The 25,232-nt window shown below is 37.3% G+C and overlaps 1 protein-coding gene across 5 annotated transcripts in view; it reads left to right on the top strand.

Annotated features, from left to right (window-relative positions):
- FNIP2 (folliculin interacting protein 2) overlaps positions 1-25,232 on the top strand; it is a 52,795-nt gene that overhangs the window by 7,186 nt on the left and 20,377 nt on the right. The window contains exons 1-9 of one of the 5 annotated variants that reach the window (XM_062573815.1): positions 8,799-8,983; positions 16,182-16,308; positions 18,957-19,091; positions 20,182-20,282; positions 20,366-20,437; positions 21,142-21,242; positions 21,385-21,474; positions 22,579-22,650; positions 23,263-23,389. In XM_062573815.1, the coding sequence (XP_062429799.1) occupies positions 8,799-8,983; positions 16,182-16,308; positions 18,957-19,091; positions 20,182-20,282; positions 20,366-20,437; positions 21,142-21,242; positions 21,385-21,474; positions 22,579-22,650; positions 23,263-23,389 (1,010 nt within the window). Of the gene's footprint in view, positions 1-8,798; positions 8,984-16,181; positions 16,309-18,956; positions 19,092-20,181; positions 20,283-20,365; positions 20,438-21,141; positions 21,243-21,384; positions 21,475-22,578; positions 22,651-23,262; positions 23,390-25,232 lie in introns of those variants that run through there. The other 4 variants (XM_062573817.1, XM_062573816.1, XM_062573819.1 and 1 more) reach the window with 4 other exon arrangements.

Genomic DNA, 25,232 nt, shown 5'->3' with positions numbered 1-25,232 from the left:
AGTCTGAACAGTTTACTATAGTATAGTACTTTATAGTGAAGTCTGAAGCTTTCTTGCATAATCATTCCTAGCTTTTGATATCATCAAGTCTGCTAACTTTTATCAGAGAAAAGTGACTTGAATGAACTTGGTGCTCTGTATTTCTGTCAGGAGTCTTTGCACTGAATTCTGAATCTGGATATTATCTTAACACTTGAAACATGTCAGCTTTGGGGGCTGGGTATGTGAGTGCACAGCTCCAGGAGTTCGGGAACACTAAGTAGAGTGCATTAGATAGTTTCTTCTGGGGCAACTCATGAGAGAATGACCTACAAAATCCTGAATGTGCAGTTCTAGGTGGGTTATTCTTGAACTATTCTTTCACTGAGTGTGATCACTTTACAGAAGTTAATATAATGCAGTAATGTTAAAGCCTTGTCTAGTCTGGAAAAGCATATTTTCACAAGCCTTCCTAACTGTCAATAGAGATGAATTAATCTACATGTTAATAATCAGACATTTTTGTTACATTTTTGTGGACATATGAACTGACCCAGCTGTTGCTGATCAGTTGTGCACTTGTCTGCCACCTTTCCTTACCTTTCCTCACATTCGCACAAAATAACTATCTTCTAAGATTTTCATATTTAATTCTCTAACTTGCACTTGTGCTTTAAAAAGAAAAAATATCCTATAGGAAGGATTGTAGACCTTTTGTTTTTGAAATTCTGGCTTGTTTAGCAGAAGTGGGTTAAGCAAGCTGGGCAGGTAATGGTTAAGCTGTGAGAAAGGAGGTAACTTTCCTGGTGAAGACACAAGGAAGAGGCAAGTTAGAAGCAGAGACCACTCTGCCTAGCTGAACAGCAGTGGGGAAGTTCACATCTGTTTTGAAGCTATGTTTTAAAACTTGTTTTTTGGCAAATTACTATAGTGGTTTAAGATGCTATGACCTTCATCCATGCTGTGTGGGAATTGATTCTTTACTAGAGGTTATCATTCCACGTCAGAGTTGACAGTGTGCTGGAGCTGCCCTCCGTCACGTCCGTGTGGAGGTCAGTGGTATAACTGCTTTATGTTGAGCTACTGGACTTTACACAGAAGTGATTGAGGAGGGCTCAATCCTAGTTCTAGTCCTCAGCTCTGTTGAGAGGGCTGTAATAAAGAGCTAGGAACTGGTGATGACTTCAGTTTGCTTTGCAGACAACTGCAGTGGCATGTATCTATGCTTTTGCTTGATCTTGGCTTTTTGCCTGGAGGAAGTTGAGCATACATGGTAGTCAGCTGAAACAGCTTCTGGAGTGCCAAACTCTGCCTTACCAACCATTGAAAGAGTTTCTAAATTACTGCAAGGTAAAGAGTAGGAAAAATTAACCCTCTCTGATTATCAAGATATCATGTATAATGTCTGGCTGGCTGTGGATGTATATGGGATGCTTACTAAGTACTAAAAAAATATTTCACGTGTGATTCTAAATTCTAGAGTGAGTGAATAATACTTGATGACTTAAGTTTTTGGGACATTTGAGGTTATAGGTGTCATCTATTGTGAACTACATCAGACTACTGTTTAGTTCAGGAACAATTTGGGTACTAAACTTGTGCTCAGAGCTCCCTATGTTTAGTCCTGCATACAGGAGTATGTTTGGGAATGCTTTTGAATGGAAGTAGACAAATAATGTATGTTTTAAAAAGTAGCTTTTTTAATGCTGTTTTTTTTTTTTTTTTTTTCAGTGACACTTGGTAATTCTAAAATGGCTACGTATTGCTGGACTGTACAGTGTGCCCAGGGATAAGTCTGCAGTGGTGAAGAAAAAGGGAATAGTGTTTTAGTTCATAATGGGCTTTGTTTGCTTTTATTTTAAACATTCAGTCAACTCTATGAACCTATGTACACAGTTGATGCTACACTTGCCAGGTTTTTGTCTGTATTGGGTAAAAAGCACTTGATGGAATGTCAAAGATAACCTGAACTTCTGAACCTTGCTTACTGCTTAAAGGAGTAATTGCATATTTGTGTTCAGATTTGGTGTTGGCTTGTAAACTAGAAATCTGATTGAAACAGTGGCATTTTATTTGCATTACTGAAGCACTGAAAGTTGACTACGGAGTATACTTCATTAGAGTGGTATCACTGGGCCCTGTCTTGACTGGAAAACAAGGTGAGGGGTTTGGTGTGTAAATGTGGGTTTTTTGTTTGTTATTAAGCTGAAGCTGTAATTGTTAAGAAGGCGTCTGGCTAGTCTGTACTGCTAGATTTCAACTTGGGAGAAAATTTCTTACATTTCTTAACAATAAAGTATTTTCTTACACAGTGTTTTATTGGAGAACAAAAGGAGCTTGACTAGTTTTTACCTTCCCACAAGGAGAAAGGTTTCTAATGTCTAAACAGATAAAATTATAGTCAGTAAGTTTATATAGCAATTTAATATTTTGTTTCTATTGCCAAATCTCCAATGTATGAAGTGTTTTTCTGTTTTATGACAAGATTGCTCCTGGCTCTTTCCTAGGATTTTTTTTTGTTTAGATATTTGGTGACTTCCACTTGCCACACAAATTTTAGCGTGTTATTGTGTGTGGATACCTTCATGTATAAGCCTGACTGTATATTTTAAGTCTTTATCTATTAAATATAGATGAAGCATGTATGTGTATTTTTTAAGAAAATGTTTAAGACCCTATGAAAGTTGTTAGAGCAGCTGACCTGCTTTAAGCAAGAATCCATTTTGTAACTTAATGATTATTCATACATTCAAAGTCCTGTGTGTAATTGGTGGTAAACAGAACTCTTCCGTACAGTCCCTTAAAAGACCTGGCTCCTTCTTTCCTTTGCAGTGAAACTTAAAGGTATATAAGCCTTCAAGATTCAGTACCAGTTACTGGAAAGTTACCTTCAGCACTGCCTACAACTGAGGGTTAAGGAAAGCATTTTGGATGCAGTAGACAAACATAAGGAGAACAAAACACATTTTTGTCTATAACTAATGAAAAATGCCAGAGTTGACGTTATATCCGTCTGCAGTTATCGCTTCGTTCAATCTAAGTCAGGATTTCCTGGTATTCATCTAGACAGAGGCGATGGACTCTGCTGTTCATGTTGTAGCAATTTTTAGGTTATCAAGTATGGCTTCTTGTGCATGTATTCTTTCATACTCTCTTGCCAGTTGGATAGATCGTTAAGTTTTCATGAATATTCAGATTTTAGTTTTTCTTCATTCCCGTCTCAGATCTGCCAACATGTGATTGCCGGCTAACTTTTCAGCTCTCTCTCCTCTATTTCAAAAGAATCACAAACATCTTGTTTTAACAAGAGTTCAATTTAACCATTTACAGATGGCTCACCAATGATACCTTTTTTTAATTAATCACCAAGTTAATTGGACTGTTTCAGACTTCAGCAGTGCCAAATAGCTACAACTGATCTCTTTGGTTTTATGCGTTGTTAATCTATTAAAATAAAAATTCAGAACCATAAACCATGGTGCTGCATATAATAATTTGGATTTTAACAGTTTTTTTTAAGAGGATTATAAGATTAGGTTTTAGAAGTAGATCCTAAATAGCACTTTGAATTTGAGAGGAAACACCTAGAACAAAGTAACCAGGTAACTCTGTGTGTGTGTGTGTGTGTGTGAGAGAGAGAGAGAGAGAGAGAGAGAGAGAGAGAGAGAGAGAACGAATGAATGTACTGTTGAAAATTTACTTTTGGATTGATGGGAAGCTGTTAATTCCTTCAGAAGGTGTTTCCCTTGGAAGAAGGGGATACAGTTCTAGGCAGAGCTTGAGACTGTCCCTGCTTCAGAGCAGTCTCTGGTGAGATGGGAGTGGGCCTTCAGAACAGGGAAGAGGAGGGCGTTTGAAATGGTTTCTGTAGCTCTGGAGAGTACCCTAGCTGGCTCGGTTGTAAGGCTTGAGAGAGCCTCAAAGCCCTCTGATGAACCTAGCCCATTCATAACAAATGCGGAAGAAATTTGCAAAAAACATTACTATTCATGTGCAGACATTCTTAATTACTTTGAAGGATTTTTGTTTAAAGCAAAAGGAGTATTTTTCAACTAAGTAGAAAAAATTGGGGTGGTTTGGGAGTGTTTTTTTTTGGACACGGGTGTTTTTTGTATTTCTGTATTGGTTGGAAACAAGATATATTTACTTAATAATGTTTCTTACTCAGTTCTGTTGTTTATTTTTTCATATTTTGAAACTCTCCCTTAGAACAGGAGCTTGCAGGCTGCATACAGAGTTTTTTTTTTTTTTCCTTTAAGAAAACAAAAAATAAAGCACAAAACCAGGGCTTTACAGAAGAAGGAGGAACAGGAAAGAGTATGCAACCAAACCTATGCCTTAGGATACCGCCTCTAAGGTGTGGTGGTGATGTCTGTACTGGCCTGCTGATTTACGTAGGAGATATTAAAGTCTGAGATCTGTCAGTACTTTAGTATAGCATTGAAATGCAACAAGAATTGGTACAGTGTTATAAATATTAGATTCTGCCTTCTATTATATTGCTCAAAATTCTTCAAAAGCATAATATGTCATTCTTAATTCTCCTGTTCAAGAGAAGGTGGTAAAAGCATAGACAGTAACGCTGGCAGGATAAGAGATTTCAATTCATCTTGTTTTCTGGCATAGGCGATTCTCAGACGTGCCTTGGCAGTGTCTGCATTTAGTAGCAGTGTTCCTGGAAGCTGGCCCAGTCACATGGCGCTGCTGGAACAAGTGATATGTGAATGATGCATTGGTTGAGACCCGTGCAGAGCGCGGGAGGAGGTGGAGCGGCACTGCCGGCCGGGCCGCCTGCTCCTCAGCACTCGGAGATGCTGGAACGAGTACTGCTCGCTCCCGTCAGGCAGCTGCTGTTTGGCTCCAGGAAAAACTGGAAGTTGGTTGTTGGAAGTGCCTTTGAAAAGACCAAACTCTCTCTCTTCCCCACACAAGAATGTTAAGTAAAGAACACCACCTTCTGTCTTTGAAACTGTCAAGATGTATTGTTATGAAACAACTTCTACAAAATATTTGACTTGATTTTGATAGACTGAGATCTCCTGGCTGTTAGAAACTTCTAGAATTAGGGAGAATTAACTCTTACGGGACAAAGTGGGGAAGGTTGATTAGGACTAAGCAAGGATTTCTGTGTTGAGAAAAGCCTGGGATATAGGTCTGGGGAGCTTATCTTTTATGCGCTTTTTAAAGTTCTGTTTGATGCCCTAGTTTAAAAATATACAACAATACCCCCTCTTATTTGTAAAATTAAATACATGAATTCAACTTTTCAATGCAGTTATGAGTCTTGATTTTTTTGTCTCTTTGCTAGCAAGGAACCCATTTCTGGGATAGCAGGTGAAAGCACTATCTCTGTGCTATTTATGGTACAACTTCAAGCATATTGGTTTTGGCTTTTACATTAGCACTGAAACACTCTCAGAAACTTAGTTCCCAGACTTCTGACTTATAAGGCAATGAATTGCGGTGAATTTAGTGCCTGAACTTAGGAGTGGTGTTTGAGTTCTGAAACGCTGATTTAGTAGGCTGTTCTTGATGTTTGTGGCAAGCTGATGTGTGCAATTTCTGGTAACTTTAACTTGGTATAGAACTGCTTGTGTTAGCTTCTATCAGGTGTGTGTCGGTTTTGTGGTTGGTTAGTTGAAACTGCTTTCTAGCAACTACAATGGTGAAAAATGCTTCCAGCTTTACAAAAATTCAGTCTAACATCCTTCATTAAGGCAGTCTAGATGTATTTTTACTGCAAACATGGAACTCCATAATGTTGTTTTACTTCTCATTTAGCAGTGTCTAGAACTACTTTCTAAAAGAATGGTAACCTTTCTGTACAGGGATCCAACATGGAGAAGTGTGTTTTCTCCACCACAAGTCCTTCTTACACTAAAATCTAAAACTGAGACAAGTGCTGTAAATAACACGTTCCTTCACTTGTTGCATGACTAATCTGTTATGTATCCTGCCTAACTTGTATGAAGCTAATAACTATGTATCATACTTAAACAAGGTGGTTCATATGAGGTTAAATAGTATGCTACCATATTAGGACTACTTTGAATGATTATGGAGAAAGAACGTGGTGTGGCATCAGCACAGCTCTTCTCTATTCAAGGTTTTTAAAAGGGGAAGAGTAACTTTGAGTAAATATTTAAAATGGGGAGGGGAGAGGGAGTCCACATCTTCTACATAAACTATTCAATGGACTGAAGAAAAGAAATTCATCGTTAAGTAATACAAAATATATTCCACTTTACCTATAAACGTAAGCTGTTTTGGAACTCGTCCCAAATGTCTGGGATTGAGGCTTTATGTATATATATGTATAGACAGATAGATTTTTGCAAAGTGCATCTTCACAAAAAATCCTCACTGAAACAGCAGGCATGATTCAAATTTCTTTTCTACATTTCTCTAGTTCTTTTCTAAAAGATACTGTGGAAAATAAAACATTACTGAAGACTTTGAAAAGATTGTATTAAATTTGAGAACTGTTTAGATTTTAGTGGACAGTTGTTCATACAGAAAATTATTCTTATTAAGGTAACTCCATCTGATATTTCCTCTTTCCCCCATCTTCCCTGCTAAAGTATCACCTTAAATGGAAAACATTTAGGCAATTCTCTAAAGAGTCAAGATGAAGGGCAGGAAATGACCTACAAACGGAGCAGGTGACATGCTGTCACATAGCCTAGAAAAAGAATGATTAAACTCTACTTCCCAGAGGATTTTATCTGGAGGGCAGGACACTTTCTTCCATATTATGTGTTATGTACTCATTAGACTCAGAGTATTTTCCTGTGTGGATTTACTTCCCTCTCCCTCTCCCTGTGGATTACCCTTTGCCCAGTGGTAATTCCCGAAGTATTCAGGAATTTATAACATTTACAGATAAATGCTACAGTACTATCACAAAGTGCATCTATTTAGTTGGCTTATCAGTGTTCCTAGTTATTAGATTCCTAGTATTAGATGCGAGTCCAGTAATACAGTAATTTAGCTAAATGTTTGAGGTTTGTGTGTGGGTGGGCGTGTTTTTTTGTTTTGTTTTTTCCTCCCTTGGGGAAAGATGGAACAGAACTGAATGCTGTCAATGCTGGCCCAAGTGTAGCAGTAGTAAACCTGCAGTCAGCTGCTTTTCATTCAGGCTTCCAAGATAAATAGGAATGCTGATATTTGGAGCAGTGCTTGTCAATGAGGAAAAGGACAGAAGTCATCCTCTGCTACATCATTTGAGTAACCTGAGAATAAGCCAAAGCTTTGTGCTTCTTTTGGCTGTTTGGGAAAGGGAGTAATAGTGATCTAGTACATGTCTCACTAGTTTGGGAATTAAAGCTGAGCTTTGTTTTTGACTGCTATAGGCTTCTTGTGCAACTGAGCAAGTTGTTTAACTTACCTGTGCTGTAGTTGTCCATTTGTCTTCTTGCCTAGTAGGACAGTGATTGGTATTTAGTGGGATTACAAAATTCTTCTTAGTAGGATGCAGTGCTATTTAGCATGTAGAACTTGCAAACTTGCTACTTTTTTAACTTTGCTACTGTATTTGTGGATAACCATTAGCCAAGTCATTTTCTCCCTTTTTAATCTGGAAGGGAAATAGCCCTATTGTTGTCATCTTGTAAAGTATCTAAAGCTCTACAGATGGACAAGAGCTATGAGAGATTATTTATGAACAGCTATGCATTGGATATTTTTTTAAGTGGAGGTGGGAAAAGAGGACTTTGTTCTGCAGTAGAACTGCCTGAGCAAAATGTGGTGTTCTTTTTGGTTTGTTAACAACTTGTTTTCTTTGGCAGAAGTATTTTGAGATATTTTTTGTCATCAGTACTGCCATTAAAATGTTATACATGTAATCTGAACAGTTTTTGGAAATTAAAATGTGTCTCTGAGAAATATTTGTGAATTTGTCTCTTTGAATACTTTTTAAATTCTCAGGATAGCCTTTTAGGCACATGATTATAAATCCGGTATCAATCCACTTGATGTTTGCTACAGAAATTTTTCTTTTTTTCCCCTCTACTTTTTAAAAATGCTTTTTAAAATAGTAGTATCGGACTTTTGGCCTAGTGTGAATACTTTATCCTCAAAATTAAAACCATTGCAGTGCAAAATCATTCTTAAGTGTGTTTCTTAGTGTTGGGGGGGTATATTTTTTGGAGCGGGGTGGTTTTTATTCTTTGTGTGTGTGTGATAACCATATGGCATTGATGTCAGATTCTTATTTGCTTCTGAGCTCTGTGAGGTTGCTAAGAGTTGTCAGATGACACTTGCTCACATGAGAGCCATTAACAGGGTGTTGTAGCTGGTGCTAAAACAACCTTGCAGCAACGAAGGGCGAGTCATTGCAAAAGCAACTATGGCTTTTTTTTTTTTTCCTCCTCTCTCAAAGGCCATATGGTTTGGTCTTGTGACTACATAATTGCCAGCTACCTGATCACACACCAGGAAGCAAACATAGTTAGAGTCAATATTAGTTGTTGTATCTGCTACAGCTTTGTACCAGGCTTGGAAGAAAAACTCGAACAGGAGCAAGAGGAAGCCTTTGAAACTTGAAAGTCATGTCTGCTGCTCTGTCTGGAATAATTACTGCATTATATTAGCTATGGCTGTCTTTCTGCATTAATGGCTTGTAAAAAAAAAAAAAAAAAAAGTGTTTTTTTTTCCCTTAACAAGAAGTTCAGTAGACTGTGTTCCTGTTTAGGGAAGAAAGTAGTAATTACCATTGTTAATGGTTGATCTGTAGTAAAGAAATCTGCTTAAGGCTGTATCTCTTCAGCCTGTGTTTGTTTTTTGAAGGAGCTTTGCAAGAGCATCTTTAGCATAAGACAATGTGTGGTGGTACACCAAAAGCTACGAATGGCATGGGGGGACAAATAGAAACAGCAAGAAATAACGACACTGTACTGCTTGGAAATAATCTCTCTTGTACCAAACTGGATAAAAGGATCAGAAAATCTTTGGGAGACCAAAGTGTCAGCTGTGTGAGCAGAGTGACTAAACTGCTGCAAGACAGGTATGCATGTGACTTTTATTTGTGTAAATAATTTTTGACAGAGAATGGATATTCTAAGATGATGTTGGGGTTTATAATCATATGCTTAAAAGGCTAACCTGTGAATAACTTAGGAAGCTTTACTAGGACAGTAGTCTTGCTAATAATGGTGATTGATAGTCCAGAAAGCCAGCCTTGTTTTTTGAAACTGAATCTATGCTCTTGACTCTATATTCTGTGTACATACTGAGGTTTGAAGGATAATTGACTTTCTTTTCAGTTAAGGTGAAATAAAGGTGAGATAATCTTACTTTTCCTTTCTAATTTTCTAATTAGTTTCCTTTTTATTAACATCCTGTGTTAATGGGTCAAGTAGTAATAGTTTGCAGTGAAGTGGGGGGAATGCTGTGAAGTGAAGGAAGAACGGAGAGGGACAACCTTCTGCAATACTTATAAATGATCTCTAGAGCATTACATCAAAGTAACATAGACTAGGAAAAGCTTTAACTCCTTCTGATGCTTTTTTTTAGGTATGTGCCAGGATGTCTCTAATGTCTTAGTTTCTATTGCTGTCTAACTGTAATAAGAAAATGCAGTTCAGGGTAGCTGCTCTCAAATTTTCATCTAGGATGTTAGAGTACAAATTCTACTTTCAGGACTGCTGACCTGAGAAACAACAAAATGTGGTTTTAAGGGTGGTTTATTATTATTGTTTCTTTAGCTCGTGGTGCTATACTGAAATAGTGGTTAATATCTTTCTAAAGTGTTTCAAAGTCAACTGAAGTAGCTTTCAACTATAAACAAATAGACCGCTATCTAGTTCTTGCATACATGTTGGTTGCTAAAAAGGTGAGCTGAAAGCTTTCTTTGTAAAGATCAGTGTTTGGGATCTGTATTAACTGAAAATATTGATTTGAGTGATTTGAGGCAGTGTGGGGTGAACTTGCATAATTTTTTCTTTTTTTGGGGGGAGAAAGAAACTAGTTTTCTGCTAAGTAAAAGATCTTGTCTTCAAGTCGCATATCTGTTGTGAAAGAAATTTTGCGTCGAAGAAAAAGGGTTTATTTGCTACACTGGGAGAAAATGAAGCAATCTTTTAAACATAATTCTATTACAGAATCTGGAGAGAAAGTTTGTTCATGGTATCTGAGAGTTGTTTAAAGCTCACAGCTTGCTTTTAAAAAACATGTATATATTATCCACAGTGTTTTATTATCTTTGGACATTTTCCAAGTACAGCAAAGTTGATATTCCTGCTGTATAAACCTACAGAAAGCTTATTCTTGTCCTGAAGATCACGTTATTAGTTCTGCCACCTTTCAGACATTGGAAAGATACGTCTGAAGGTGAGCTTAAATAAGCTGAACTGTTCAAAAAGGTGGCTGGTGTTGAAAGGAGCAATCATATTCCCCTTCCTTCTTCTGCTTTCTGGCAGCATGCTCCTGTTCTCTGCCTCTTGTCCTGGCTGTGGTGCTTCTGGTTCTTTTAGACCTGGCTCTGCTTAGGAGGTGAGCTCACTAAGCTGGTAGAAAATTACGTTAGGAAACCAAACCGTAACAAACATCCCAACTAGCCCCTGTCCTTATTTGTAATGTATAGGCAATGTATTTTCTTAGTGGCCTTTCCTAAAGGTGCAGCTCTATGGGTAAAGTGGGTTAGCATAATTTCTGGTGCCACCAGGAGGTAGAGGTTCTCTGGATGTCTTCAGCATCTTTCTTCTCTTTTTCAGCTTACCTTCTGATCAGCTTTCTTAGGCTCGTGCAAATTTCTGCTGTTCTAGAGAGTTGAGGTGGCTTATGGAAGTTACCAGAGCTGAGATGAGCAAGAGGACAGGCCGTGCAGTTGCAAAGAGGGGAGAAATGATCTGTGGGATTGCTTTTTGTTACTGCATAAGGTGTTTTATTCAGTCAAAATAGCCATGTTTCACTTGAAATATGAATATCCACATAGGCTTGCATTCATTTAATGAATTCAGGTAGTTTAAGATACGCAGGACCTAGCATAATGTATTTTTCTAAGCCAAAGTGAAATGTTCCAGTTAGCTGAATGTTTAGATGTTTCTAGAATTTCAGTCTTAGCACCTTCTTACCTTTCTATGATGTCAAAGTCAGTTTTATCAGTTTGTAGTAAGTTCAGATTTAGGTAGCTTCCAAAATCCTTAATTTTACTTGTTGTATTTGTAACCTTTTTTAATAAAAGTGGCTTATGAATGTGTGGTTTCAGCACAGAACACAGAAGATATTTTAGTATTTTGATTGTTTTTTTAAGTAGCTCTTTCACAAGAATTGAAGATAGAAAATGCTTTTATGTAAGCAAAAAGAGAGCAGGTTTTACATAAGGAGGGCCAAAGTAGATGATATTTCAGTTAGTGTATCATGAAACTTTTATTTTTGGAAGCTTCTTCTAAGCTGACTGAAAGAAGCAGCAGTTGCTTTGTTATCCAAATGTAATAATTGTATCTTTTATTCTTGTCAAACATTTGCACTAAATGTAAAGCTTACCCTAGGAATTATCTTATTTCATTATCAGAAGTAACACTGATAGTAGTAGGTGCATAGTAGGTGTATATGGCAAAACTACTCATACTACTGTCACGTGGTTCCCTCTAGCAGCCACAGATAGTTAGGAGAGCTGCTTCAGACAAACAGAGGAAAAAAGAAGCCAATTAAGGTTTTACCAAATGAGCAATGAGGAAAGCAACTGAACCTTGAGCCATGCAGTAGGGGAGAGTCAAAGTGGTGGTGGTGAGTTAAAAGGATACTCTTTGAGTTCATCAAACATCAATATTGTAATTCAGCATGGGGAATACCACTGAAAACTTGTGAAGTGCTGCAGGCAGAAAATAAGGGCTTATTTTGAAGCATGTGTTGAGGGTTGCTTTCTATTTCAAAAGTAGAAGAATTGATTAAGGGATTTTTTTAATGACAATTTGTCTTGAGCACAGAAAACTCAATCTGATAGTATGCAAGTTATGGTAGAACCTTTTCATACAGCACTTACAGAATCTTCTCTTTCCTTATCCTCTGCTTCTTCCTTGCAAATACAGCATGAGACTTTTGTTTCATTAAAGTTAACATGTGTATAATGTGGCCATAGATGGGAATGGGTATGGAGTATCTTTTCCAAATACTTCACAAAAATAGGTCATTGAAATGTGTATCCCTTGGTCAAACCTGGTGGTTGAAATTGATTAGTGACTTAATTGAGCAAAGTGAATGTGTATGCATACACATTGCCTGAGCTCATCTAAGCCTTTTTTTGATAGTTAGGCTAAAATATCTATTGCCTATATCTGATGTTTGCGTCTTACTTTTTAGAAAAAAATGTTACAAGAGTGAAGGGGATTTTTCTTCTCACTCAAACCTTTGAACCGTTAATTTCTAACGTCTGAACTGTGTAGCTTAATATTCTTTAGAAGTATGTCTTTGTGTTTTATATATGAGCTAGTAATTTAAGGGAATTCTATCTCTTTTTCTAAAATATCATACACGAATAGCGAAAAAGAATTGTGCCTTTCCATATTGCTAAATAAGCAGGGAGTTGTTATAACGATAAGCAAATAATATTGGGATTCTGACTTTTACACACCTGAGAGTGGAGCTGACTAGTGAAGCTCTGTCCTGCCTGTGCTTTTTCTCTAACACACTATTTTTAGGGAATAATTGAATATTCCCTTGGCCCCTGTTTTGGGGGCTGTATGTTATGTAAACTGGCTTAAACAATGAAGGGTGGAAGTGCTGTAATCAGTCTGCTCATCAGCTTTTGTGAAGGAAAAATAACCCTGGTCATCTGATTAGTCTTGTGCCTAGTGCTAGTTTCCATGTGGAGGTTATGAGAGCACAGGGTGTATAGGCCTCTCTACCTTGCCTGTAGAGATGCTTGATCTCATCAGATGAGACTTTAATAGGATGGATCACTTCTGTAATGTGAATGACTGTGTACTCTGTGTAATTCAGAGCTTGAAAGTGAAGATTTCATTAAAATAAATTCAATCTGCTAGACGTATAAGGTTTTTGTTTAGTAATTTTTGGCTAACTTAGCTTGTTGCTATCTGGTACTAGAATCTGTTCAAAGGTCCAAGATTGCAACAGTCTCTAAATGTAGTGTACAAAGGCACCTCAGCAGGCTTTTAACAATGCTAAAGTAGAAGCCAATTTATAAAACTCAGTTCACTCCTTATATAGAAGTTGGCACACAAATACCACTAATACTAACTAAGCTCACTTTAGCACAGAATATGGGAGTTACCTGTTAGTAAGGGAACTTAAACTTCCATAACACAAGTATCAAGCATGCTGTTAGTCTGGTGGCTGGATACAGGGCTGTATTGTCTCAATCTGTGCCTAAAATGAATCATTTTCAGTTCAAGCTTGTAGTCCTTAGGTCTGAACTACTGACCCTGTTGTGCCAGTTCTAAGGATAAGTAAGGCTTTGCTCGTATGTATGATTTAAATTAAGGATGTAGAGATAATCCTTTATTTTGTTGTTGAAAGGAAGGATGACCTGTTACCTGTTTAATAAGCTAGCATAGTTAGTTCAAGAATGATTCTGATATTGTCTATTGCGCAAAGTGTGCGAGTAAACTGTAACTAAAGAGGAATGCTGTTAGAAAAGGGTATCAGATTCATGAGGTAAACTAGAAAATCTGTTGATGGCTCTGACTTCTCTTCTGCATTCTGTTTAATTGGATTTTTTCTTAAAATGAATTTGCGTTGACAGAGCATTGAGAAACTAGTAACAGACTTACAAAACACTTTGTGTGGTTGCAGCTCTTTGTACATGTGAAGTGTGTAGGATCTTTGGGCATCGTCCACAGTGATATCAGGTCTGATCTCATGCAGGTTAAGTTGATACTGTGACTCCCTTTGAAAAGGAAGACTTGAAAATAAGGATCGGGCACTCCTTGCATTTTGGAGGCAGCTTATTACGAACACATCAACCTGTTTCCACACTGTTAATGGCAAAACAGTCCTTAGCATTGTTCCATGGTCTAGCTTTGATGTGTATTGGACCTTCACATACTAGTAGTACACAATGTATACTTGCATCTGACTACCTTGCAGTGTAGATAGGAATCCACCTTTTTTTTTTCTGTCAAAAAGTAGTTGAAAGAGTAAAATCTTTCAGGTTAATAAGGTCTTTCAAAATTGAAAGAAAGATGCTTATTTAGTCTTTTACTGACTGTTGAAAGGGGAGTTCATCTCTGAAATTCAAGATAAAGCACAAAGAAGAAATTAACTTGGCTTTACTTGTATTGACTTTCGTCTGCAAGTCTGAGTGTACTTCTAAAGCAGTTACCCATGGCAACCTAACTGTGACTCTAGCAGGAGTTGATGGTGCTTACTGCATTATTGATCCATAGCTGTTAACAGCATATGGAATACAATAGCTTCAAAAACTCTCGTCTTCCAACCGTATAGGGATTTTGTGGTCTTCTATTCATTCCCCACCTTTTTTCTCTGTAAGGTGTAGCTTGGGAAAATTCCTAAATGAAATCTTTTTGGTGGGAAATCGGTGTGGCCTTGACTGAAGTCTGCTATGCAATATGTTAAGCCAACAACTATTAATAACAGTTGTACTCTCATCTGCTAAAGGTAGTCTGTCCAGGTCAGGGATGAAGCAAATGACTTTCCCATGTGAAAGGACTAGCGGCAACGGGCAAAAACTGAACCACAGGAAGTTCCACCTGAACGTGATGAGGAATTTCTTCACTGTGAGAGTGACAGAGCACTGGACCAGGTTGCCCAGATAGGTGGTGGAGTCTCCTTCTCTGGAGATGGTCAAGGCCCGCCTGGCTGCAACCCTGTTTAACATGCTCTAGGTGACCCTGCTTGAGCAGGGAGGTTGGACTAGATGATCTCCAGAGGTCGCTTCCAACCTCAAACATTCTGTGACTGAGCACCAGATTGCTACCTGTGCACTGCTGTATCTTGTGACAGTTTTTTTTTTTCCATTTGTTCCAACCTGTCATACGAAAAGCATTCTGTGTAGCTGAATGTAAGACTAACCAAACCTCTGTGCTCTGATGGGTAGGCTGACTCCATTTGGAATTAGGAAGGAATGTCCTTTCCTCTTGCAGCTGTGATCAGTTATGTGCTTCAATTTTGTGTAGTAGCTTGTGGAGACAGAGAATCATGTGTTATGGAGTATCTCAGAGAAGTGGGTGAATTCTGGGTTAGGAGAATTGTTTTACTTGAGATGGAATGCTAGCAGTATCTTGGTTTCATTTATTATATTAGTTTCATCATAGTTCGGGATGAAATCTCAGTAATCTGATTGCTCTGTAATACCTAAAACTTCTCAAAAGAGGAAAAAAATCACAGAAACAACATAAGCCGTGTTTTTTTCCTTACAAGAATTAAGTAATGGAAAATCATATGTTCACTGTAGTCTTTCTGTAAATGTCTATAGTATTTCAGGGTCTGTAAAGACAAAACTGTCTTAAGTTGTGAATTCTGGAATATCTTGAACTCTGAGACTTGGCAGACAGGTTTAATCTTCTGGGATGCTTAAGGAGTAGTGCTAGGTGATAGTTACCACAAACTGACTAAGTTGAAACTATGATGCTAGTGCAATAGAAGAAAATGTCAATTGCAGTAGGCTTAATAGAAGTTAGGTCATACCTAATGCAGGGAAGCAATATTTCTTCTTTTGCTGATAAGGTCTTGGTTGAATACTATGTTCAGCTTCTGGCATCATGTGAAGCAAGGTGTGAACATATTAGGCCATTTAAATGTCATGCTTTTTGGCAGGAAAAAGATTGAAAGGAATTGAGGTTGTGTTACTTAAACAAGGGAATAATGGAGTGCATAGTCCAGCTTAAAAAAGACTACAGTAAAGATGATGGTAATCAATTGTTCTTTATTGTCACTAAGAGAACTGCAAAAAATAAGAATCCAGACTGCATGGCTGGGAAGGAGGGAAGGAATGCATTTAAGGTTAGTTAAATGTTGAAACAGATGGCTGAGGCAGTTTTGTCTGTCTTTATGGAAAACTTTGAATAAAGGGTGGATGAAAGCTTGGTCTGGACGTGCCTGCCTGTGTATCAAGGACATTTGATCTGGAGGATGCTTTGAGTTCTTTTCAGAGTTCTGTGACTGCAGTCTGATTCTTGTGAATATTGAATAAAAGGTACATTTGCTGAATATCTGTTTTTTCCACTTAAATGAGCCTGCGAAGTAAGTGCAATATCTTAACCTTTTGTGCTTACAATCTACAGCTGGTCCTGTTCAGAATTTGACTTGAATGAAATTCGCCTGATAGTTTACCAAGACTGTGAGAGAAGAGGCAGACAGGTCTTATTTGATTCCAAAGCAGTCCGCAAAATTGATGAAGCTGTGGTTCAGGTATGAAATGCTAATTTTACTTCTATTCTGCTAATCTTTTGTTTCCCTCCCCCAAAGTAGGAATTTTAAAAAGACAATGTCAAGTTCTTAATCTGGTTTGTGATCTTTCACTTGATCTGAATTCTGTGATAACTGCAAAAAGAGTGTTTTAGATTCCAAAAAGTCAGTGAACACATACCTAGTATTTGGCATCTTTAGATATAAATATGGTACTAATACTGAACAATTTAGGCTCTGTCTTGATTTCAGGCAAAGCAATTTATATCACTTTAATTTGAGTATTTCTTTTAATGTTGAATAAGACTGCTTCTTGTTAACCTAGGTTGCACAGTGCCATTATTCCAGTGATACCTAGTATGCTTCTAAAAGTACTCATCTTTAGTGTTTGGATCAGTAAAGTTGCTTAGCTTTTTGTGAATTTAAAACAACTCTGCTTCAGCTAACCCTTAATGTACAAGACTGATGCATGATGCATATAGTCACACAAACTTTTTATGACACAAACAGAAACAAGAATAGGTGCTGTCAAGATGCAAATTCTTTGTGCCACTCTCCATGCACTCAAATTATGAACGTTTTAGCAAACTTAAGTGACTTTAAGTCAAGCAAAACAATAGTTTTTCACTACTAGCGCTGTGCTTTTTTTTCCCTGTACTAAACTGTTTCAAAAATATTTTTGTTTAATGCTTTTGTTACAGCTGGCAGTTTTAGTTTAGCAGACTAGCATGGTTGCTAGCTATAAAGTTCAGAAATAGCAATGACTTGTAGCAATGACTCTTAGGTAGAACTTAAGATACAAATTGCCATTATTTAAGCACCTTCCTATTTCAGTCACACTGAAAAGATATCCTTCTGGGCTTAAGCCAAATTGTTAAAGCTGAGCATCATCTGCTGATGACTGATCACCTGCTTATGAGGATAAATGGGTCAGATTAGTCTGTTAATCTTTTATTTTATTTATTTATTTATTTCCTCCTTGAGTTACAAGCCTCAGTATCAGGGTTATTATTTTGTATCTTAAAACTGTTTTAAAACACACAGCATGTGAGGGGGAAATGTGTGGGGGGAAAATGTATTTTTAATTTTATCTAAATGCTGGGATTATTCCACTTTAATACTTTAGGTATTATACTACTACTAATACTTCAGATTAACTCCAAAATGCCCTATCAAAAACTCTGTGCAACACTGATGTAAAAGATTATAACGAACCTTATAACACATGGTACAGAATATAATCTCTTTTCTGGTCAGACAGTGATGCATGTACCCTTTAAATAAGCCAAACAATTTTGAATGTCAAGTAGATGCAGGTGTTGGAAACAATTTGAATGGTTGGTCCTATTTGTTGTTTGATATGTTATCAAGCAGTGAGCTTAGGACTTAATTCATTTAAACTAAAGGCAAAATTACTCTTAAGCTCAGCCCTACTTAAACTGAAATCAAGGATGTGAGTGTGTGTACTATGTATTAATCTATAATCAATCTTCTAAAGCACAGTAGAGCTTCTGCATATCAGCTATTCAAGTACACTGTTTATCTTTTAAAATATGCAGTAAACTTACTTAAGGGAATTAGAGCTGTATTCTATTTAACCATATGTTTGTTTAGTGTATTCCATTTCTTTTCAGTGTTCTTAATCAAATCTCCTGTTCTTTCTGCAGATGGCATACACCAGACCACTTATTAGGGCATTTTTAGTCAATAGCTTGTTAAACATGTGACTACTAACATTTGTGCATTTGTAACCACCTAGGGACAGTCACACTGGGATTAGATAAGCAGCAGTTACATAAATGCCATGCCAAGAAAAGCTGCACAAAAGGAGTGCAAATATGGGATAAAATAAGAAAGACAAGTCTCAGGCCACATATGCATAAAGGTTTTTTAAACATACTAAATTTATTTTAAAATTAATAGAGAATCCTGTGTAGTCACTGTAACTTAAACTTCTACAAAAAAGAGAAGTAAGTTATTTATTCCACTCTTCTTGGCTCACTTTTTTCTTTTTGCTTTTTTTGCTTGTCTTTTTTTTTTTTTGCTTTTTTTCTATGTCTTCCCTTCCACCTATTCCTATTCCTTGCCATCATGCCTTGAGTATTCTAAAACTTACCTCACTTACTGCATTGCAGTATTCAGTGTTCTTCTGAAAAGTGGTTGTATTTTAGTGCAGTATATGGATTCTACTTCCATGTCACTTCCTATTGTCAGTTCCTTTCTTGTCTTGCTGGACCCAAAATGCTTGACATAAATTAGGCTACAACTTTCTTTTTTTTTTATAGTAGCACCTTGTTTATTACTATTTCTTTTCCTGTCGGCTTGTTTTTTTTCCTATAACCATTTATTTACCGATATTTTGCATAACAGTTGCGAGTGAACTTCTACTCAAACTTTATCTGACTAATTATTCTAAGCATTACTCTGGTACTATGCTTATTTCTCTAAAAAGCATTTAAATGGCAGGGTAATTCTGTGCTTTCTCTGTGCATTGTTATTTTTCCTTTAAAAACCTAAATGTATCTTTTATCTGAATAAGAGGTTTTTTTTTCTGAACTGTATTTTAACAAAAATCTTCCCACGGTATATTTACAAATGGAAATTTCCATGTTTTTGCTTTGTTTTCATCATATTGTTCTGTTTTGACACAGAAGATAACAGAGGATGCTTCTGTAAAGACTTCTGCCAAGAACTGCCAAGCAAGCAATGGGAACAACAAAGTTTCTTCCCATAGCCCCTCGATAAGTTGTATGCAAAGTATTAAAGAACAGATACCGAAGTATCAGGTAATGCCCTCCATCACTGTTCGTGGATGTTTTTACTGAAGAGCTTTACTATAAGCCTTAACTTTGCCTGCACTGAATGACTAGTTATACTTCTAGTATATTACAAATTTTTATGAAGTGTGACATTTCTATCCAGTCTTTGAAGAGTTGTAGAGTAAGAACACATGGGTGCACCTTCAGTTCTTAGTCTTATTTAAAATTTTACCCCCAAAATTAATAGCATTATTATTTAAGTCATAAAGTTGACATACAGCAGTCTCTTTCTTTTAAAGGAAATCTGTCTATGCTACAAATACATCTTGAAGAGGCTGTTGAAAATGGTGTATTAGAGTCCCTTTAGTCTGTTTTTATAGCAACATGAAATTTGTAAAAGAAACTAACAACTTCTTTTAGGTACTTTGGCTGTCCATCAGTAAAAGCACAAGTACTTCGTCTAGAATACTGTAATTTGAAGTGTGTATAGATTAGGATAGGGAAAAAAAAAAAACTTGGTTAAATTAGAGAACGAACTATTTCCTTCAGCATTAACAAACTTCTCTTTGTATCTGCTATTGATGCTGGATTTTTGAAAGATGAGGAAAATGAGACTTGTTATGCTCAAACAGTCTCCACAAAGATGCTTCCAAGAAGCTTTTTATAAGGCCATAAAAGGAGGACTTACTAATTTGAATCAGGAAGGAGATTTACTGCTTGGGGATCCAGGCCACAAAATATTAAGTCATATGAAAGTTACAGGTCTCATCAAGCACTCTGTTCTGTGAGAATGTTGCTGGGCCATAGCTATATTTTTGGATATGCAATTGTTTGGGTTTTTTTGTTTTTTTTATTTCTGTCTTTTCTTGTCCCTGGGGGTTCCTGTGGAACAATGGTACCAGTGGCCATTCTAGTGAGCCAAACAGCGTCATCTTGCACTCGCACGCTGTGCGAGAGCCACGCTGGATCTGTCACGCTGCATGGAAAAGCAGAGCTCATTTGTATTCTCTGCTCGAAATGTATTACTATAGCACTATGTTAAATAAAAATAGTATGTTGGGTTACTATTGTCTCTTTCCATCTTTACTGACTGTCTCTTTCCATCTTGTCTGTCTAGTACACCAGACCAGCCTCTGATGTCAGCATGCTAGGAGAAATGATGTTTGGCTCAGTGGCAATGAGTTACAAAGGTTCCACCTTGAAAATTCACTACATACGGTGAGCGTCCTTTTCTGTGATACTCATGTCTTGTCAAGCACTTGGAATTGATGACTCACTTAAGTGACTGTTTATCCTTTCAGCTCTCCCCCACAACTGATGATAAGTAAAGTCTTCTCAGCCAGGATAGGAAGCTTCAGTGGAAGCAACAATAAGTAAGCATCTTTGTTTTTCTCCTCTCCTCCCCACCTATTCTATCGTCTTTCTTACTACCTTTTCTCCTTTTGTAGACCTTATGTCATTGCCTCTAAATTTAACTTAGCTGAAGTGGAAGGGACTGGCAAAAGAGAAATGGAGAATACAAGGAGTGGAGAAGTGTTCAATTAATAGCTCTTAGCTAGTTAGTCTACCCAAATTAAAAAAAAAAAAAAAAAAAAACTCTCACACTTTCCACTCCTTAATTTGTCCAGAGCATGCAACAGGCTTCAGAGGTCAGATGCTTTAAACACTCAAAGCCTGTGACTCCATCTCTGCTGACTGCCAGAAGGGTAAAGAAGGAGGGTGTGTGTTGAGCCAGCTTTGTGTCCTTGTATCTTGCTCCTGTTTCCTTCAACAGTGATGGAAGATGCAGTGTTTCTCATCCGTTCATGTTTTAGATGTCCCAGAAACAAGGAAATATGAATAAACTGAATCCTAAATGTGACACACAACTTTACAATAATTCAAAGAGAGAGCTTGCTGTGGAAAATAAATGGCTGTTTCTTTATACTCTCAGAAAACCTACTGGTCCATGAACTTGGTTATAAAGTTAACCTTGAGCCTTCTTTTTTCTGAATAAAATAAGCTTACTCCTCAAGCTAATATTGACTGTTAACCACCTTCTTTAGAAACACTCTTTTCCTCTTTCCCCTTTTTTTAGCTTACAAGATAGCTTTGAATACATCAACCAAGATCCCAGCCTGGGAAAGCTGAGCTCTAATCAGAATGGTTTGGGAACCTGTCGCAGTGGAAGTAATTTAGGTAAATATTTTCAGGTTCTGTGTCCTCTTCACAACATGAGGCCATCTGTTCATTTAGTTTGGTTTCTTTTTTCTTTTTTTTCCTGTGCCGCCTCTTTTTTTTGTGCATTTTCCATTTTCTCTACATTGCTTTTGTTTCCTAGGTATGTTACAGATGTGCAGTAGCAAACTGCTGCAGGGTGTGTCTGAAGGAGGCCCCCTCCGGCTCATCCGCAGTGCTTCTTTCTTTGCAGGTTTGTGTGGAATGCCAACCACAGTGTGACCCATCCACATGTACACACAAGTCCAGCTTCTTCTGAATCCTCACAGGAGACTCATAATTACTCTTTAGAAATGGAAAGGGCTAACACAGTGAAAACAGGCAAAACTGGGTTTATACTTAAATTTTTCTTCCAAGAAGTGCTGACCGAATTAATTCTTGTTCATCTTCTGTTTCTAACTCCTGTGTTCAATTTTAAAGATATTTCTGTAATATATGTTTGATAATAAATGAGCCCTTACATTTCTTAGAGAACTTATGTTTCCTGGCTTATATGTGATTTCTTGCTAGTGGGCAGCTGTCTTGCTGGTGTGCAGCTTTTTTGGCTCTTGAGCTATCTGGGAACTTTTAAGGCTTTTTTCATTTAACAATATCAATTTCTTTGATTTTTTTCAAAACTTCCTACTTTATGTAGTCTCCTTTTACAGGCATATTGATGACCCATGCAGGTGGGTAGATCTTAGACTTAATTAGTTCTGTTAATTGCAGAAATATAAACTGGAACACCAACGCAGTTTTCACAGCTTGTGCAAATCTTGCATGCCCTACAATTTGAGTGAATCTGCACTACTAACACTTCAATGTAGTACAACGTAGGCTGAGTGTTTCTCTTTGTGAGGCTTTGTAAATAGTAAATACTTACTTGAGGAGTGAATCTGAAGCTTAATGGAACTAGTATTTGACTGTTCCATTAAAATGTTAGCCTGTTCAAAATGACAATTTCATCCCCCTCAACTCCCCCACCCCCCAAAAGAAATTCCAGAGTGACAAATGGGGGGTAGCAGCAGTCTGGTTTCAGAGCCCATCTGACTTCCCGTAATGTAAACTATATTCACATTTTCAGGGTGCTTAAATGTCTTCAGTTGGAGTGAGTAACCGACTTTCTTAGTGATATAATGTTCAGTATAGAAATGCTGTTTGCTATCAGCTCTGCTCACACCATACTCTGCTTATTTGGAGCAACAGTGCAGGATGTAACTTTGCTGTTGTATGACCTTTAAGCTTAAACATCTTTTTTCAAACTGACAAATAGTATGATGAGTTATGTAATATTTTCTATTGATCTGATCTGTTTTAGCACACAGCACACCTGTTGATATGCCAAGTAGAGGACAAAATGAGGACAGAGACAGCGGCATTGCTCGGTCAGGTATCTGCTGTTTTATTTGCCTAGTTCTGTAATTGTTACACTTTGTGATTCGCCTGAAGTTTTAGGTACCTTATGACCCATCAATCCAAACTTCCTGGATCTGCTAAGCATTTTCCTTCTGTGTTTTTTTTCCCCCTCCAAGTCTATATATAAGAATATTTTTAATGATATTCTTTGTTTACAGTTGTAATTCTTTGGAGTTCTTCTTTCTTCTCTGTACTAAGCTACAGAAAAATTGGCTGGAGTCTTCACCCTAAAGCAAGGGAAGAGCAGAGGCTTTTGCACTGAGTAGGGAGAGGCTTGCCATCTGCCTGTTGTAAGGGGAGGATAACATCTCTTAAGACAGAATGCTTTTGAGTAAGACAACTAAGTGTACTCTAGTAAAGAGGACCTCTGAGAAGAAAATATCTTAAGGCAGCAAGAATTGCTTAAAATGTTAATCATCTCTCCTATTGGGAGTGAATTATGTGAAAATGTACTAACTGTTTAGAAGGGTCAGCAAGCAAGACCAATATTCACAGAAACTTGTTTCAAGATAGGATATAAAGGAAAACGTTTAACCAGCACTCACTATAATTCAATGTATTTTGGGGTTTTTTGCTTTCTTGATAGCATCTCTGAGCAGTCTTCTGGTCACTCCTTTTCCATCTCCAAGCTCTTCATCATCCTCTAGCAGCTATCAACGTCGCTGGCTCCGAAGTCAGACAACCAGTTTAGAGAATGGAATTATTCCAAGGTGGTGAGTGCAGCTGCTTTCTGTTTACAACAGCTGTTTGGTAGCAATAGCAAAATAGAACTTAGGCATCCTTTCCTTTAAGAGGACAAATCCTGTTATAAAAAGGACTCTCACTTCACACTGACTTCTGTTCATATTGTCTGAGACTGCCAATATGAAGAAAGATCAATTTTTGGCTGAATATGAGCAACAAGATTTGGTTTGAAATACATAGCCTATACACCTTCAATAAAAACAATTGTATCAAAAGACCCCATTTTGAAAAGCAAGTTGAACTATTTCTGTAAAAGCAGAATAGCCTGTTAAGATGAAAGATTGTAAGAGCATTGCTGCCATAATTACCTTACAGTATGATGAAGTCTGACTAGTGAATAGTTTATTGAAATTTTGGAGTAATAGCCCATGACGACTCTCTTGGCTGGTACAGGATGTTCCTGATGTGACTTATGCCAAAACAGGAAGAAAAAAAGAGCTGTGATCAAAAGGCTTGGCTTCTGTTTTGGAATTTTATTAGCTTTTGTAGCTCAGTGGCATAACAAAGCATGGAATGCAACAGACCTTTCGTAGCTAATAAGCAAATTCCTCCCTCATCAGTGGCAAAATAGCAAATGAATCTTGATTATCTGCTCATATGTACTCATCCACCTGCACCCAGAGACATCATGGAATTAATGAAGGGCTACAAGAAACTCCTGCTGTGTGTATTTTCTCTCCTCACTATCTTCAAGTAAGCTTAAAAAAGCTGCTAATGAATATTGATCATTTAAAAAAAATACTCCTTTTGGAAAAGGCCAATTGCAAATATGTTTTAATTGTGCTATAATTTACTTTCCCTAGGGGCATCACTTGAACCTGTTCCCAGAGTATTCACACAGAATCATTTTTAACATGAGGAATCGTGCAACAGTTCAAATGCAGCAATGCTGTTTTCTAATTCATTCTTGCAGACAAGAATGAGATAGCAAGCGTTTTAGTTCAATAGACAGAAGTACTTTTTAGCCAAGTTTCCTAAGGCTATATATGCCAAATGAATTAAAGCATTGAGGGGCAAATAAGACAATTTTAGCCCAGTAAAAGAAGTACCCAAAGTTTCACAGAGTTCTTGAAAGCATTACAGAAAAAAGTAAGGTAGCCTTATTAAGCTGCTTATTCACTGTCATTGTTCCATATTGGAGAATCCATGCTTGGAAAAGATTTTGGAAAGCAGACATTATTAATTCTGCTATCTGGAACTGCTTTTGGTCTGGGATTCTTTCTAAGCCAAAGAGGTTCTTCAGGTATTTGTTTTCTGATCACATGCTAGTGAAACAGTGGGTTCCTGGCTGAATCTACGACAGCAGAGTTTACACTTCAGTTTGTACAGTCTCTAACTGATATTTTAGGCCAATAGCTCAAAGGAAATAGAACATCTAGCTGGAACTCCCATGTAGTTAATTAGCAGACAAGCTAGATTAGCAGCTTTGTTGAAAAGGCCTCTCACAGTCAGACCTTAGTTCTTCAATTTCCATTCTTGGGAAGCAGTACAAAAACTTCATTTGTGATGTTTCTTAGATGCTGATTGACCATCTTTTTCCAACTTCCTTGAGAATTTCTGTCTCTGCATGTAAGTTCCTGAAGTTCAAATGAGGTTATGGTTTTGTCTAACGTGTTTCCCACAAACTATTTTTGGTGATTTTTTTGTTGTTTGTTTCTCTTCCTGTATTCCTGGACTCATCTCTCTGAGAAATTTTTGTTTATATATAACTTTGTCAAACCAATTATACTGTAAACTAGTTATTCTTAGAATGAACTTAGAAAATAAGTTTAACATTTAGGCCTTTCCTCTTGTTAGTTGCTTCACAGTAAC

This window comes from Rhea pennata, chromosome 4 (genome assembly GCF_028389875.1).
Source record: "Rhea pennata isolate bPtePen1 chromosome 4, bPtePen1.pri, whole genome shotgun sequence".
NCBI classification, from domain to species: domain Eukaryota; kingdom Metazoa; phylum Chordata; class Aves; order Rheiformes; family Rheidae; genus Rhea; species Rhea pennata.
This window is presented reverse-complemented; position numbering and strand designations above follow the sequence as displayed.